Genomic DNA, 16,314 nt, shown 5'->3' on the forward strand with positions numbered 1-16,314 from the left:
TGACAGGTCTTGTCTTCATTGTGCTCCCAATCTCACTGCTTTCATCTCCCGTTGAGCTTGTCCTGTCCCTGACAGCAAGCCCAACATGATCAATTATCGCTATCTCCCCATGCTGGGCAGCAGCCCGAATTCCACGGACGGCGCAATGCCCAGCACCTCGCCAGACGCGAAGCATCTGATGTATTCTCCCGAGGAACTTCGTGTCTCGCAGCTGGGTCACAATGTTGGCATCTCGGGCTTGTAAGTAGCATTAATGGACAGAACGCTCCAAATACTGCGAGGTGAGATTGGGCTTAACATCCGTGACAGCGCCGGCGGTGATCCTTTCCTGGGGCCGAGTACTCATACTCGCCGTTCCAGCAGCCTGAGCAACGCCGAGGCGTTTCGTCTCCAGGACCCGCCGCCACTGCCAGCCCGCAACCCGGCCGAGATGGTCACTCCAAACCGTCCTGGGACGGCTGGCAGGTTCCCGGCAATCATGGCCACTCCAACTTCGGAGCCCTACGTCAGAGTCAATCCTACTATTGGAAAAACTCCGACGAGTTTCAGCACTCCCGGGGCTTCCGACCATGAGAGGAGTTTGAGCCTGCCTCCGGTCAGCTCCTCGGAGTCCGACTTTGAGAGTCGTAGTCGCGCGTTTGCCGTCGAGGACATTCCTCGGGGTTTCCCTCCCGTGGCAATTGCCATGTTCTTCAATGTAACTATCCTCCATGTTTTCAACTGCGATGGGTCTAACATCCATAGCGCCGCGAGTTCGCTTCCCTGAGAGGCCCGGTCTTGTCTGAGCTTCCCACCGAGGGCAAGATCCTGATCCAGTTCAGTGACAGTCGGGATGCAGCCCGGGCTAGAGAGAAAGTTCGCGTGCTGCACCAGGACTGGCACGTTGTCCCGTTGACTGCGCGGGAATTTGCCTCTCATGCCACTGGACTCAAGCCGGACCAAGTGTCGGATTTCGAGGGTCAGATCAAGCTGAAGATCAGTGACGAGCATGACCACAATCATGCGGACGCCATCACCATGGTGAGGCTGGTGACGTCGAAGATTGGTGACATCAAGGTGTTTTACCCCTTGCCGATCGATAAAGACAGCTCGAGGGAATACATCATCGAGTACTTCGACGTCCGGGACGCCGAGAACGCCGCAATGGCTCTGAATAATGCTCGCGCGGAGGTACGGATCCAGCAACGTTCTTTCCCATTAAGACGGTAAAAGCTCACGCACGAGGTAGGGTTGGCGTTTCCAAGTCAAGTTGCGGCGCCCGGATGTCGAGGCATCTTGCCGCTCTCTGACTCGACTGATGGAGAACACCACCGACAATGTCGGCTCCGCCTCGACCGCTTTTGAGGTCAGCCCGACTGGTCGTTCCAAGATCCCCAAAGGCGAGAGAGCCGAACTTGCGGACTGGGTGCTGAGCAGTGCTCCGCGGACTCTCGCTCGGGTAGAGAGGAATGATCGGTCTCGGAACAAGGACGACAAGTTCCGGTCGCAGAACCACGTTGATCTCGACCGCATCCGTCGTGGCCAGGATGTCCGCACTACGGTTTGCATCCTAACCTGTCTTCAGTGAGCGACTTTGTTGCTGATGGATTCTGTTCAGATCATGTTGCGCAACATTCCCAACAAGATCAATCAAGTAGGCTCTAACCGTGTTTTCGGCAATGGCGGAATTAACTGAAGACGGTCAGCCCATGCTGAAAGCAATCCTCGATGAAACGAGCTTTGCAAAGTACGATTTCATGTATCTTCGCATTGGTAGGTCCTCTAACTCGTTCTCATAATGCAGAGGCCACTGACCATGACTGGCAGACTTCGCGAACAACTGCAAGTGCGTACATGAAGCTCACCGTCCATGTTCCCGAGACTGACGTTATGCAGTGTTGGCTATGCCTTTATCAATTTCGAGGATGTAAGTGCTCAACCGTTGTGGCCTGAGAACTGCCGCTAATCTTCTGCAGCCCATCGACATCATTGACGTAAGCTGCTTTCATACAAGTGATGCCACCGTCTGCTAACTAAATCATAGTTTGCCGAAGCTAGAGCCGGAAAGACCTGGTACGACACTAGGGATGTTTGGCATGGAGATGGATCATAGATTCTGACCGTGCGGCACAGGAACTGCTTCAACAGTGACAAGGTCGCTGAAATCTCGTATGCCAGTAAGTTTGAACCCCCTATGGCTGTTGATTGCACGCTAAGTCTCAAAAAGCCATTCAGGGCAAGGACTGCCTCATATCGAGATTCAGAAACAGTTCGGTCATGTTGGAGGATCCTATGTTCCGCCCCAAGGTCAGCAAACCCCCTAGAGTAATCACGGCATTCTGACCCGTTCATGGCCAGATCTTTCGCACCGGCACTGGACCTCTTGCCGGAACAGAAGAGGAGTTCCCTGGTCCCGACAACATGGCACGCATGCGTCGTAGCGTGGAGAATGCTGAACACGTTGGTATGTATTCGAAGACGTCAGTGCTGCCAGAGACTTGGAAACCGACACTGCACTCCCAGGCCTCTTTGCTCCCCGCATGAGTCGCGACGAAAAGCGGCGTCGGCACTCTGCGGCGAATGCCAGCCGTGCGCCGGCGAGCCATCAGCGTTCCTCCAGCCAGCATCGGCCTGATCGTGATGACTGTCAGCAGAGTCCGACGCCCAAGCCATCGTATCCGAGGGAACGTCGACTGATCACGGACCAGGAGGACTTAAGTCCGGTCCTTTGAATGGTGACTCGATGAGCACCTTGGTCTCATGCCTCAGCAGGTCTTTCATTTTGCTATGGTGGAAGTTTTTGCTTGTGATTTTGATGATTTTGATCTGCAGGTTTTGCGATTTTTTGTGTTTTCTGACCCTTTTTTTTTGCTGCTCATCTCGCAATCTCGAGAGAGCTCATGACGTTTGTTTTTCTGCCGTCGTCCCCGAACAGTTAGTCTGTCCCGAGGTCTGTCTCGAGTTGAAGGCACGGAATCCCGTTGGTTTCTGAGCCATCCTCGGAACGACCATCTGGTGCTCTGTCGCGGGTTGATGATGAGAACGTAATCGTCTGGCCTGCTGACATGCTGAAATCGATAGCTAATCGTAGTATTGCTTAATGATCAACAACCATGATAGTATTCGACAATTCAGTTCTGCTCTGGTTTAGGACATTTGTATTCAAACAGTGAGGTCCTTGGACACCCCAAGAACCCAGGTGGGTGGGTTGGGAGGCCAGAATTTTGAGCCCCTGGCCCCTGGACGAGGAACATCACTCTCCATCTTCACTGACCAACACTCGAGACAGAAAATTTCAGTGACAGTTTCACATCACAAGAACAAAGAAAACCCACACAAAGAAACGAAGAGCCGAAATCCAAGTGATGAGAAACGCTCCTGAAATAGACACAGCGCAGCTCGAAAAGATCTACGCCACCCTTCATCTCGCCTTCCACCGCAATAAGAACCAACACGGCAAATGCGCCTGGTGGAAATGGCTCGCCATACTGCGGCGAACCGTCTTGAAACTGCTCAACGCGGCGGAGCGGCAGGAGCAACCACAGCGCCGGGACTCAATCGCCGATGTTGTCAGGAATCTCGCAGCTTATCTCAACGACCATGTGATTCCGAGATGCTACCTGTATGTGCTCCCTTCTCACACATCAGGATTATGGGCTGCGCCTGGTTGCTAACTTTCTCTAATCAAGAGCCTTTTCTACGGTCGTCGCAGATAATCAATTCGCCGCCCTCGGGACGGTCCTAATCGCGACGTTAGCGCAATTGCAGAGATTGATCGCGCCGATTTTGCTGCGGTCGGTGCCGACGGAGCGGAGGGCTGATGATGTCATGAGACTGAAAGAACCTGCTGCGCGCAAAGTCGAGGAAGATCTTGGCGAGGTAGTTTGTCGTGATACGGTGTTTCCGAAGGAGGAGGGGAAGAAAGAGACGAAAGCGACCACTTCCGAGAAGGTGCCGCCGCTGACTATTAGCAAAGAAGACGAATCTGCGAGTACCTCCGCAAAGGAGGAGGCGCCACCGCGGAAGAAGAGCAAGACCAAGAAAAAGGCCAAAAAGAATGCCATCGACGAGCTGTTTGATGCCTTGGGTTGACGGCGGCCGTGCTTTGGTGAAGGGGAAGCTATTACTACTATTTACTTAAACTGGAAGACACTTCTGTGTACATGATACGTCATCCAACCCACGACAACCCGTCCGCCAGGATCACATTGACTACAACGTGGTTCGCGGTCGCCCATGCCATGCTGTACAGCAGCTTCGGCGAGAACACGGTCCACACAAAGAGATGCGTTCGGAGGATCGTGCAGGAGACCATCACCGCGAGCACGGCGACAGCAACGTGGAGGGTGAGAAACACGACACGACGCGCTGCATCCCGCGCCGTCCAACGCCGATGGCACGGAATGAGTCGCGTCGCTGACACCCACCAGATGGCGCCGGCCCAATTGCTCAGGAACGTGAGCAGGCCGACGATGACGACGTTGTAGCTGCTCACTCCGTTGTACGCGTTGGACAGATCGATGGAAGAGATGGCGTTTGAGCCGCCGAAGGCGAAGAACGACATGTGCTGCAGGACGAGAGACGAGATGGTGGTCTCGAGGCAGCCTAAACGGGCCGATGCCAACGCCCAGGCTTGGATGCGGAAGAGGAGAAATAGGGGGACGTTGGTTGCGCGAGATTGCGTCATAAGGAATAGGGATAGGCATTCGTGAAGGAGTTTGTGCTTCGGTGTCACTGTCTGGATTAGCTATGAAGCAAAATCGCCTTGAATGACCATTTCTCTTACCGATTGCTGGCTTCAAGTCGTGTCCTCGTCGATTGGCAAACATGTACATGGCACCCAATGCCATTATCCCGGAAAACACTATTCTCGCCTGGGTGACCAGCGATACCCGACCAGAATACGCCTCTGCAAAGCGTAGTACCCTCGAATCTAGCAGCTCCGGCGAATCCGCCGCCGTAAACGCGAGCTTGAAAACAAAGCCCGAAAGCGTCGTCCATGCAGCGAGCACGGTAAACGCGCCGGCTAGCGCAGTGGACCCGAACCGCGACTTTTGCCGTGCAACAATCCCCCGGAAACAGTCTAGATACGTGATCAAGATCAGGGTCCAAAGGAGCCGCGGGTGGTGCGGGAGAAAAGCCCCCGCGATATCCGGCGCGCCGGCGAATTTCTGACCGGTTTGATTCCAACGACGGATGAGTCTGGCTGCGGCGGCGAAGGCGAGCGAGGTGATTGCTGTTCTGTACGGCGCTTTGGATGCGATCGGAGATCGGACGCTGGGGATGATCGTGAATATGGGCTTCCTCGCGAGAGCTCCTGACGAAAACTTACAGTCTGATGTGCACATACGCCATCCACGCCGAGGTGGTCCAGTACCAAAACTGTTGTTCTTCTTCAATGAAGCTACTCGCAAACATGATGGCCCCGTTTCCGAGCACGACGAGGACAAGGAACAGCCCGGTCAGGCCCGAGGAGCGAAGCGACTGAAATGAGAGCGCGAACGCGGTCAGGGCCGCCATCGCCGCAATGACGGACCCCGTGATGAGCATGTTGACCTTGTAGTTTGCTGCCGTTCCGCTCATGATATCTTGAGCCCTACGCAGAAACTTGTACAAGGCGGCCTCGACCTGATCATGTTCTGCAGTTTCGTCTTGGACGAGAGCCATGGCATTCCGCCAGTCGCATTGGAGTTCCTCAACTTCGGAAGGATCTTCTTTCTCACAGATGGTTGATGTCGACTGAAAATCAAATGAATGCTTTGGAAATGTCGCCCGCACAATCCGTAAAATCTGCCGTGTGTTCTGCAGGAGAATATTGAGCCGATCCGTGTCTGCATTTGCCGAGTCAGTGGGTGCACGGAGAAAGCAAAAGAGTCTATATACCTGAGTCCCACATATCCAAAAATTCCGGGATAAAAACACCCAAGCTGTTCAAAGGAATCGGAACTCCGGTGAGCCCTGCGAGTGTCGGCGTGATGTCCGACTGTTCAACGGAGTTATAGTACTGGAATTCACCCGATGGCACAGGAGGATCTGATTGTGCCACGATTTTTTTCTTTAACTTCGGAGAGATAAACGTCAGAGCAGGGGACGTCTCTCCGGGAGAAGAACCACCGTGATTTCCTCCGTCGTTCATTCCATGATCTCCGCAGAGTACGAGGAGTGTTGAATGCATGTACTTTTCCCTTTTCATTGCGGAGTATATTTCCTCCACAATGGAATCCATCTCCCGCTGCTTCGGAATCATATGTGCGCTTGTGTGTATGCATCAGCTCCTTGATCTGTTCTCCCTACCGAGTGATTCTCACCTCTTCGGCCCGGACTTATGACCGATATGATCCAACCCGAGATAATGGAGGACCATGACGGACCAATCGTCCCGAGCAAGCTCCGTGGGAATATGGCGGGTGACATTGTTGTCTACTTCGTCAAAGTCCTAGCAAATCGAATTCAGTCGCGAAGCAGAGTCACGTTGGATGAGCTGACTAACCGACACAAAGAAGCTTGTGGTTCCGTCTGCACGGTCGAACGTGTCCGGGAAGAGGGTCAGCCAGGTATCATCACCGTACATCAGCAATTTCCCCGGCAAAGCCCTCTTGAACTGTGCGAGAATCGTATCTTGATGCGTAAGGGTCGACATGCTCTCGGACTCGGCAATGTTCAAAATCACGTCCGAGAAAGACGGCACGGATCCCGTTGTTATGGCCTTCACACGAGGCATCGTGACCGTCGGGGAGCTGGCATGAGCGGTAAAGGGAAGGGCAGTCCCGGAGCGAATTAGACTACAATGGTCAGAGCAGTGCGATATACGTGAAAGAAAGAAAATAGTTTTGATTGAACTAACTTCTGTGTAAATTGGAATCCTGAGTGATTCGAATAGACAAAATCGCTGCACAAGCCGACCTCCGTCAGCACTTAACCGTTGTTGGGGAGAACCCATTGTTAAGATCTGACCTGCGCAATGCATCCACCACCATGAGAATAATTCGGTCAAAGACCGCCGGGGGTCGTTGATCGTCCGCCTCATAGTTCGCCAGCCCTGGTAAAATCGGTTTATATGGGAAGTATCCCGAGCAGAACACGAGCAGAGCCACGGGGATCAACGCGTTGGCGAAGATGATCGCCATTCGCGATGCCCAAGCAGCCATTGTGTCTCGTGCGGGTGGTATATCAGTAGTAGTATATTCCGATACAAGCTTCGAGCTCGGGGATTGGATGCTTTGCCATGTTGCCCATGGCGAGTTGAGCTGGTAAACGAAAGGTTCAAGTTATGACAACTGACAAGCTGTCCAGATGCGTTCTGGATAAGATATCAGGGCGGTCTGTAGTTCTGCCGGATTTAAGAGTGCTATCTTTCTTCACCGCTTTTCTTCGGAGATGCATACAAGCCATGCTCTGGAGTTGAAAATTCCGAGGGCAAAGTGCTCCGTGGTTCATTCGGTATCAAATGAGAGTTCTGAGCGATTGTCATTTCATTCATGAAGATAGGAAGACATATACATGATACCACATAACCAGTGGCGCGTAGGCTCATTGTGTCCCAAGTCAATTGCGCCACACCTGATGACCGCCAACACCATCTGGCGACTCTCAGGAAAGAAAAGACTAATCGTCAGGGCCAATTAGATACACATATCATGATGGCCTGGATGACGCCCTCGTCCTGATGGAATGTCTGACGATATAGCCACCGTGTATGACGAAATATAAGGGAGCCTGCGTGGTGGAAAGCCCACGACGAGCCATTTATATCTGGGTGCCCTTCAGCATGCCAACAACAAACCCAGACGCATGACACGGCTTATCTCAGACCAATGGCGGGCTCACGAGCGCATGATTAATCGAGCGGAATGAGCGTCACTTGCTACTTCTTCCTGGATTCCAGATGCTTGGGCTTTCGAAAGACAATCGACGTGCGGTTCTTTCGGTTGCTGTGCTTCCGAACGCGATGCGACTTCTTCTTGGACTTGGAGGAAGAAATGGAGGGAGTTGGCTCGTTGTCTAGAGCCATCTCTGTAATCACGTCAATGCTGGTTCTTGCAGAGTCGTTTGCGGAACAAGTTCTCACTTGTATCTTCAGACGAATCATTTGCTTTGGACTTGCCCTCTGAGTCATCCACTTCCATCGAATTGTTTTGAGGACGTTCAGGACGTGGTTGGGAAGCCAACTCCTGCAATTTAGCGGCCAATCGCGCTGTCCTGGCGTCTGTAACAGGGGCGTATACAGAGCTTCGTAGAGCAGCGTGATTGCGCTTGACAGTTGAGGAGCGAGCACTTTTCGCCATTTTGTGGAGAATAACTCAAGGATCAGATAAGGAGTGTCGTGTACTGTGCCAAAGAAGATGGCCAGGACCAGATATAAAGACGATTTACGGTGATTTCTGATCTGCCAATGCGTGAAGGTGTGGAGGAAGAAGAGGAAAAAAAAGTTAGTTCGGGTCGACCAGTCACCGTCGCGAACGGAGGATCGCCGCTTATGTCATCCATCGGCCTCGACTTTCAGATGCTTCAACCACGGCCGCAAACACAATGCTGAACGGGGGTCTGGGAGGCAATTCGGAGGTGACGGTCCTCGTCGACGCTTTCTGAGAGATGTTCCATTACGACCGTACACCTATAAGTCAGCCCTGGCCAACGCCAACAACTGCATCGCCAGCTACCTCCACAGCAGCCATGGAGAGCACGAACAGGCTGCCATCTGTGATCGCGACGGTGAAGACCCTGACAAATAATCAGCTGAAAAATGTTCTCCGAAAGGAAGGCCTGCCAGTGACAGGGGTAAAGAGCTCTCTGCAGCTGCGAATCATCGACCGTACGTGTTCCAGATGGCGACCGTTTCCTTGCAGGTTTTAATAGGATTTGACAGACCTCGAGAGACTGGCGCAACAACACGATGAGGAGCGATTCAATCGCGTCGCGCTAAACATTTCATATGCACAATCGGCCGTGCCTACGTCGACGAGAAGGACCCAATACATGACACCGCCGACGTTGACAGGGAGTCCAACGTCTGACGCGCCGGCCAGATATCATGCAGAGACTTCCATGCCGTCACATCCGTTCGCTACCGGTACAATCCTGACGTAGCTGGGAATGCAGTTTCTTCGAATTCTGGGCTAACCTGCGGCTTCAGGTCGACTCACTTTCAAGGAGAGTCCATTCTATGATATAATCGAGCCCCTCACACCGACAATGGAATGCAAAGGTACGGCTGTGGTCTTTTCTCGAGTGAGTCTGGCCTCGTTCCGTTGCTGACTTTGTTCCAGTTCGCGAACATACCAGAGATTCAGTAGAGTTGAAGGTCACTCTCAATCCCACGGTGGCGGCCCAGCTGCAGAACGACCCCAATATGCGAGTAATGGTATTTTGCGCTGCAGATACTGGTCTTAATCAGTTCTCCAGATCCGATATCGCATTTCCACATCAGGTGGAACTCAAGGTCAACTATGACGAGGTCCGTGCCAACCTCCGGGGATTGAAGAATCGGCCAGGGACAACGCGGCCCGCAGATATCACAAACTACATACGCAAGAGAGCGGGATACACGAACAGTGTCGTGATGACATATGCTCTGACTCAAAAGGTACTGGACGGATCCTCATATTCTGTGTTTCCTGCTGACAATCCCTTGAGAAATATTACGTTGTCGTCAATCTAGTCAAGAAACGCCCCGTGGAGGATCTGGTCAATGAGCTCAAGAGGCGGAGTACCATCTCCAAGGAGCAAGTTATCCGCGAGAGTATGATAACCACTCTTTCGGACCCGGGACCAATGCTGACTGACGGTTTTCAGTGAGATCAAGGGCAGAAGACGCGGAAATTGTCGCGACGTCCAGCGTCATGTCGCTCAAGTGTCCACTGTCGACCCTCCGTATCGAAGTTCCCTGTCGATCTGTGCTTTGCACACACAATCAATGCTTTGACGCCTCGTCGTTTCTGCAGTTACAAGAGCAGGCACCGACATGGACATGTCCTGTGTGCAACAAGTCGACCAGTTTTGAATCACTACAAATCGACCAGTAAGTTGCTTTCCACATGCAGATTTAGGAGTTTACGCTGATGGTTGGGTAGATATGTCGATGAAGCCCTTCGATCAACACCATCATCGGTGGAACAAGTGACCATCGAACCGAACGGAGAATGGCACGTGGATAAGAAGGAGCCTCCGTCGGCGACCAATGGGGCCGCGAGTGCCAATGATAGCGATAATTTGATCGAGATCACGTCCGGGAACTCACCCGCTCTCAAAGCCGAGCCGGACACGGAGACATCAGCACTTCAACGGACGCCAAGCTCTCGCGATCACCATCCGACACCAGGAAGTGGCCGATCATCCACCAACAAACGACCGCCCCCACCAGTCATTGATCTCACCCTCAGCGACGACGAGGATGCGCCTCCTCGGCCGGCGAAACGACAAGCGCAAGGACTCCCTGACCCGACTGGGGGAGTCTCAATACCTGGCAATCTGCCGCTGTACGGCAACGGCCAATTGTTCAGCCAATTGGCGAACAATGGGACGCAGCAGTCAACACGGTATTAACAATCTTAACCTAGTAGAAAGACTATCGATCTAATGCATGGCTTTGGGCGTGCTGGAGTTGGTTGTGCTTGTTTGGTTTCAGGTTCTAGGTCTGGGGTAGGTTACCTGTACATTTTGCAAGGGACGGGTCCAGGGTTTTTTTATGCTCGGTTATTTGTTACTTTGAAGATAAATTGTACAAAGAGCAATCGAATTCGGCGACACGCTATGAATTCCATTCTCGTGGTCTATGTCTATGGTAATCCCAGCGGATTGATTGACACCGCCGTTGTTGTTGAACTTGGCTCAGCTATCGAGGTAGGTACGTGACGGCTGGAGGAGATTCGTTATCAGAACTTCCATCCATCTAACTTCCCTCCACACACCTCCCCCCAAATCCAACAACCCTCCTCGACACCAGACGAACTATCGATAATAAAGAAAATAGAAGAAAAAAAAATAAAGCGACGCAATGGCCGAAACTTCCCACTCCACAACTCACCTACACGACCGCTACCTCTCCCTCTCCAGCCTCGACTTCCTCCTCATCGAGCTCGTCCCGATGGCCGAACGATTAGCACTCTCCCAGCAAACGAAAACGACGGGGTCGAAACGCGACTCACAGCCCGAAATCACCACCATCAGCAGGATACTGGACGACGAGGAATTGCGGGAAGCCGCGTACCATCGCCTCGAAGCGCTGGGGTATCGAGTCGGGCAGGGTCTTGCGGAGCGGTTCGTTCCCTTTGCTTTCCTTCTCTTTTTTTTTTTGCCCCGTTGAATTCCGGAGACGGGGAGGAGGGGAACAAGGATTGTTGACGTGTGGCAGCTTCTCGCGCGACCGCCCCCGGTTCACCGATTCCTTGGACGTGATCAAGTTTCTCTGCAAGGATATGTGGACGATTCTCTTCCGGAAACAAGTGGATAATCTCAAAACGAACCATCGCGTACGTTTGGTCGCTTTACGCCGGTGCTTTGCGGCATGGGCGCGATTCAATTCATTCTGACTTTGCTCTTCTAGGGTGTCTATGTTCTCACGGATAATACTTTTCGGCCCTTTACGAGGATGAGTATGGCAGTGCGGAGCGAGGCCGTTGCAAGAGCTGAGGCCGTATGATCGACCCTTCTCCCCGTAATATCCTCAACGTCTTGAAACTGACTGCCGCAGTACCTGTGGTTCCCATGTGGCCTGATACGTGGTTGTCTGGCAAACCTCGGAATCAATGCCACCGTGCAGGCAGAGACGTCCGACTTGCCCGGCGCTACATTCCAGATCAAAGCTACGACCAAGCCATGATCACTACCTTGGATCAATTCTATAACGATGAACGTACGTTCCTCATCGGAGCTTTTGTTTTCTTTTATGGATCTGTTTATCAACAGTTTCTAACTATGCAGCCAGCCTCAGGCTTGCCCCCATGTTTTCGTGTCCTCCGTCTCATCTGGGTCCTAGGACATTACAACCTATCTTACCAACCGGACAAAATTAGCTGCGGTCTTCATATCCCCCCAGCATACACGCACGGGCAAAGAGAGAAACTATCCGGACGAGGCAGGGGGCCTGCATGTGAATTGGCTTACTTCGGAGGAGGGTTCTTAACAAAGTCGACACCCTTTTCAATGTTGGTCTTGAGACCCTTGACAGCAACATCGAGCAGCTTCTGCTCCTGCTCGGTGACGCCGGTGAGAATGTTCACGGCCTTCTCGGCGCCATTGGCCTGTAATGAAGATATCAGCGTGCGCTCATCAGAGTTCAAATCACAAGAACACCGTACCCCAAGTTCAACCGGTACCGAGAAGTAGTCGACGCCAGTGGCCTTGGCGATCTCATCACCGCCGGCAATGCCCGGAAGGTAGACGTAGGTTGGCTCGACAATGTTCTTCTCGCCCTTGAAGGCTGCCTTGATCACGCTCTCGGCAAATCTGCGAGTGTGTCAGTAATAGGTGATGATCTCAATCCATGGCGAAACTGACCGGAAGCCGGCGTAGGCCATCGACAGAGTGGCGGAGCCAGCGCCGCCCTTGGCCTGGACGACCTCATCACCACCGAATTGGACGCCTGAAGAATCGTGTCAGCTACCGTTTGTGCTCGGTTTGGATCGTCCCACTTACGGTGAACGAGGGCATCGTATTTGTCGGCCGGGATCTGGAACGCAGGCTTGGCCATGCTGAAGAGCGGCACAATGGTGTCACCCGAGTGGCCACCCACGACGGGAATGGTCGTCTGCGAGGGGACCTTCTGGCCCGAGAACTCCTGGGCGAAGGTCTCCGCGCGAACCACGTCCAAGGTGGTGACACCGAACAGGCGCTTGGGGTCGAAGACATTGGCGCCCTTGAGAACCTCGGCGGCAATGGGGACAGTGGAGTTGACGGGGTTGGAGATAATGAGGACGAAAGCCTTGGGAGAGGTCTCGGCGATGCCCTTGATCAGGCTCTGGACGATGCCGGCATTGACCTTGAACAGGTCATCACGGGTCATACCCGGCTTCCCTGTTGGCATTGAAGTGTCAGTGCTCGAGATACTAGGGTCTCGGGTGGGGGGCTGGTTGGGGAGACAAACGAGGAATGCCGGCCGGGATGATCACGACATCAGCACCGGTCAGGGCCTTCTTCAGGCCATCATTGTCGGGCAGGTAACCCTCGACTTTCTACTGGTTGTCAGCCATGCTCGGCCCGCCAATCCACGCTGAGAAATGCACGCACCGCAGCACTGGAGATGTGAGACAGATCGGTCGAGACACCGGGAGTGTTGACGACATCGTAGAGAGCAAGCTCATCGACGAGGGGGCTGGCCTTGAGAAGGAGCGAGAGAGGCTACAGGACAGCGAAGACGGAGTCAGATCCGGCACGAGCTTGATTCTTTGACTCTCAGTCGACTTACCTGGCCAATGCCACCCGAGGCACCGAGGACGACTAGATAGATCAGCAATCGACCTTTATTGCCGTTGAATTGGATGCAATGCCTACCTGCTTTGACCATCTTGAGGGTTCGATGGTTGCTCCTGGAAGAACGGGAGTCAGAGATGGAAGGAGAAATAAATAAGAGGGAAGAAGGAGAGGGCAGTAGCAACTGAGGAAGGAACCTACCGAGGATATTAGAGAGGGCAAGAGCAAGAAAAATTGGCCGAAACGAGGCAGGAACGACGGGACTAGGCTCAGTTGATGTTGCGATCCAGCACTGACCGAGGGTGCCGAGGAGGGGCGGCAATGTGGGGTGCTTGGTGATCTCGTGAGGGGGAAGGATCGGGGACAACAAATAGGTTACAGTACCTAGTATTGTACTATGTATTATTATTCATGCAGGGAAGGAGGGCGCCTTCCTGTTTATGTCTGGCCGGTGTCCATTCGATAATCCTCGGGTCGGGATCTTTAGATGAACATGGAGGATGGCATCATCACGACAGTTCTTCAGAGTACATACTCAATACCCTTTCCTGGAACAATTGCTGCATCACCAATCCTAAAAATTATCGTCCGCGGCTCGATCTATATGTCCTGATGTCCGGGGAACCGGAATATCGCGGATCGAAGACGAGAGCTGTTTCTGCTCAATTACCATAGCAAATACCTTGTGAGCATCGGGATTCCATGACTCCCGAAGTCGATTCGTGTTCGCCGTCGATAGTGATGTCATTTTCAATTTCCATGCCCAGTTGCTGTCATGCGACATGGTTGCAATTGAACAAGACTTGAGAGACAGAGCTACCATGTTGAGGATCAAATGTTTGATTTCATTCACGTCTATAAGCTCAATTTCGTGCCCTCATTCCCGGAGAGAAACAATTCGTCTGCCCAGACGTGATTTGGTTGTCAAAACCCAAGCCGAACCGAGGCGCCTTGTGCTTTTGGTGATTCCCTCATACATTATACACATTTCCACCCTCAACCAAGCCCGACCAACCCCGTTCCGAAGTCTCAACCCATTCACGCCTTCTCAGCGGCAGCGCGGGCCTTGGCACCACGCAGCTTGGGCGGCGGAGTCTCCTTCTTGGGGCGCTGAGAGTAGCGGATCGCGCTGGCACGAGCAACGGTGGCCTCACGCAGGTCGGCACGGTAGCCGCGCTGGACGGTGGCGTCAGCAATGGCCTTGTAGATCCTATTACGACGATTGACACTTAGTCTCTGCCGTAAAACGACGCAGCTGACGGGAGCCGAGCGATGCTTACTTGCGGTTCGGCTGGCGAGGACCCCAGGTCACCTTGCGGATGTTCGAGGCCGGGGACTTGCCCTTGGAGACGGTCTTGGAGAGGAGGACAACACCGCCCTCCGGCGTCGGCTGAACGTTGACGGCCTGCGCAATGTGATCAGTCTGCAGTTCTTTTCTGATCAACAAGCTCAGGTAGAATCTCATACCTTGTCATTGACAAAGCCCGCCAGCTGTAGCCAGAAACAGTGTCCCATCAGCATTGCAATTCTGGATCATCCGGACGGATGCAGTCCTATGTAGGTTTTAGTTACCTTGCGCGAGTGGAAGTTCAGCGGGTTGAGGGGATCACGCGAGAACAGAGCGCGATCAGCCATCTTGTTCTTCACCAGGTAGGAATTCTGGGAGCCTGCAATGAGTCTCCAGATCAGCTTCCGATGTACTCTCAGAAAGAAAAAGATCCCATATTCGCCAGCCAACGATCGGATCAAACTCGCAAGAAACGGGGGGCGTCACATACGGCTGATCTCCCAGATGAGGTCGCTCGAGACGTTCGACATTTTGGCCGGTTGACGGGCTCTCAATAATCAACAACGCAATGGCAATTGAAGTTCTCGGTCGGCTTGTTGCTGTTCTTGACTGGCCATGCAACTGTGTGGATGAATTTCCTCGCTAACGAGACCGTTTCGGGCTAGCACCGTTTTGTCACTGTGATGCCTGAGGCTGCCAAAAGAAGAATGCTTTCCGGAAGGACGGAGGATTTTCTGCCTAATTTTCAAGGCAGAAAATATCTGAACATCCAACACTTGCACATGCCCAATCATCATTTGTCGTCTCGCATGGCATGGCCTTGCTGCGCCGTCTTCAATACTTTGGCCAGATACTACCGAAAGGGTTCTTGATCCGTATTTCCTACGATGTCCGCCGACACTCGACCGGGATAAAACTCGTCGAGGCAGCGTTTTCCCCGCCGCACTTCTCCATTTGCCAGCTAGCTAGGACAGCCTGAACAGGGCACCACCATTCCGCAGCCGCAATCCGTCCCGGACAGAGAGAGTCCCATTTACATCTGACAACGATGGGCTATCTGCTCTACTCTCTGATCTTCCTGGTACTAGTCTCGGGTACAGGTACCAAAACGCACTGTCTTGCTGTTCTAGAGAAAATCGAATCAAAAGAAATCTAACTCTTGGTACATACAGTTCTCTACCTCACGCGTAGCCGTTGGCTCCATCTCATTCCGGTACCAGACTACGTCTATGACCGCCTCCCCACTAGTTTCACCGGCGACATCGAAGCAGGGTTCACATCCTCCGAGTTCGATCTCGCTGGCAACGTCGCCGCGGGCGACACTCGCGCTGGTCTGGACACCAAAGCGAAACGTGAGATTCGTAAGATCATGCGATCCCGCGGGGTGGATTTCGACGAAGCGCGACGGTTATACACGGAGCAGCGCTTTGCCAAAAATAATATCGGGCCGGATGGTCGACCGCGCGATCCCAAGTTTGTTTCGTTCTCGTGAACACATGCGAGGCGTATGACGGATTTTCATCGCAGCTACTTGTAGATGGTTGCGGATGTGGTTTTGTTCTGGCTTTTCTTTTCTGACATTTTATCTGGCACTGATTCCGGTTGATCCGGCTGGGTTACTAACGTTGCGGGAAACTCGC

The 16,314-nt window shown here is 53.0% G+C and overlaps 9 protein-coding genes across 9 annotated transcripts; 5 read left to right on the top strand and 4 right to left on the bottom strand.

Annotated features, from left to right (window-relative positions):
• Positions 1-253: 253 nt before the first annotated feature.
• On the top strand, positions 254-766 carry VTN31DRAFT_6873 (uncharacterized protein; the record flags this gene model as incomplete). Its single annotated transcript, XM_069407531.1, has 1 exon — positions 254-766. The coding sequence occupies one exon, from the start codon at positions 254-256 to the stop codon at positions 764-766; it is 513 nt and encodes a 170-aa protein (XP_069258176.1).
• A 2,578-nt stretch (positions 767-3,344) lies between these two features.
• On the top strand, positions 3,345-4,071 carry VTN31DRAFT_6874 (uncharacterized protein; the record flags this gene model as incomplete). The annotated part of the gene is made up of 2 exons (XM_069407532.1): positions 3,345-3,601; positions 3,669-4,071. The coding sequence occupies 2 exons, from the start codon at positions 3,345-3,347 to the stop codon at positions 4,069-4,071; spliced, it is 660 nt and encodes a 219-aa protein (XP_069258177.1).
• A 79-nt stretch (positions 4,072-4,150) lies between these two features.
• Positions 4,151-7,127, bottom strand: VTN31DRAFT_6875 (uncharacterized protein; the record flags this gene model as incomplete). The annotated part of the gene is made up of 8 exons (XM_069407533.1): positions 4,151-4,713; positions 4,766-5,256; positions 5,312-5,810; positions 5,863-6,233; positions 6,288-6,415; positions 6,470-6,761; positions 6,824-6,868; positions 6,934-7,127. 8 exons carry the CDS (start codon positions 7,125-7,127, stop codon positions 4,151-4,153), a joined length of 2,583 nt encoding a protein of 860 aa, XP_069258178.1.
• Positions 7,128-7,843: 716 nt separating this feature from the next.
• Positions 7,844-8,264, bottom strand: VTN31DRAFT_6876 (uncharacterized protein; the record flags this gene model as incomplete). Its single annotated transcript, XM_069407534.1, has 2 exons — positions 7,844-7,992; positions 8,048-8,264. 2 exons carry the CDS (start codon positions 8,262-8,264, stop codon positions 7,844-7,846), a joined length of 366 nt encoding a protein of 121 aa, XP_069258179.1.
• A 388-nt stretch (positions 8,265-8,652) lies between these two features.
• On the top strand, positions 8,653-10,521 carry VTN31DRAFT_6877 (uncharacterized protein; the record flags this gene model as incomplete). The annotated part of the gene is made up of 7 exons (XM_069407535.1): positions 8,653-8,791; positions 8,846-9,049; positions 9,113-9,184; positions 9,246-9,562; positions 9,613-9,718; positions 9,772-9,997; positions 10,050-10,521. 7 exons carry the CDS (start codon positions 8,653-8,655, stop codon positions 10,519-10,521), a joined length of 1,536 nt encoding a protein of 511 aa, XP_069258180.1.
• Positions 10,522-10,972: 451 nt separating this feature from the next.
• VTN31DRAFT_6878 (uncharacterized protein) lies at positions 10,973-11,797 on the top strand (the record flags this gene model as incomplete). Its single annotated transcript, XM_069407536.1, has 4 exons — positions 10,973-11,235; positions 11,330-11,447; positions 11,522-11,611; positions 11,669-11,797. 4 exons carry the CDS (start codon positions 10,973-10,975, stop codon positions 11,795-11,797), a joined length of 600 nt encoding a protein of 199 aa, XP_069258181.1.
• Positions 11,798-11,964: 167 nt separating this feature from the next.
• Positions 11,965-13,480, bottom strand: VTN31DRAFT_6879 (uncharacterized protein; the record flags this gene model as incomplete). Its single annotated transcript, XM_069407537.1, has 9 exons — positions 11,965-11,968; positions 12,082-12,218; positions 12,276-12,423; positions 12,475-12,559; positions 12,613-12,990; positions 13,061-13,148; positions 13,204-13,314; positions 13,382-13,413; positions 13,468-13,480. The coding sequence occupies 9 exons, from the start codon at positions 13,478-13,480 to the stop codon at positions 11,965-11,967; spliced, it is 996 nt and encodes a 331-aa protein (XP_069258182.1).
• A 944-nt stretch (positions 13,481-14,424) lies between these two features.
• Positions 14,425-15,204, bottom strand: VTN31DRAFT_6880 (uncharacterized protein; the record flags this gene model as incomplete). Its single annotated transcript, XM_069407539.1, has 5 exons — positions 14,425-14,596; positions 14,667-14,791; positions 14,854-14,877; positions 14,959-15,053; positions 15,165-15,204. The coding sequence occupies 5 exons, from the start codon at positions 15,202-15,204 to the stop codon at positions 14,425-14,427; spliced, it is 456 nt and encodes a 151-aa protein (XP_069258183.1).
• Positions 15,205-15,722: 518 nt separating this feature from the next.
• On the top strand, positions 15,723-16,166 carry VTN31DRAFT_6881 (uncharacterized protein; the record flags this gene model as incomplete). Its single annotated transcript, XM_069407540.1, has 2 exons — positions 15,723-15,774; positions 15,847-16,166. 2 exons carry the CDS (start codon positions 15,723-15,725, stop codon positions 16,164-16,166), a joined length of 372 nt encoding a protein of 123 aa, XP_069258184.1.
• Between the last annotated feature and the right edge of the window lie 148 nt (positions 16,167-16,314).

The sequence above is a fragment of the Thermomyces dupontii genome (genome assembly GCF_041956625.1).
Source record: "Thermomyces dupontii strain NRRL 2155 unplaced genomic scaffold VTN31scaffold_8, whole genome shotgun sequence".
In the NCBI taxonomy this organism is placed as follows: domain Eukaryota; kingdom Fungi; phylum Ascomycota; class Eurotiomycetes; order Eurotiales; family Trichocomaceae; genus Thermomyces; species Thermomyces dupontii.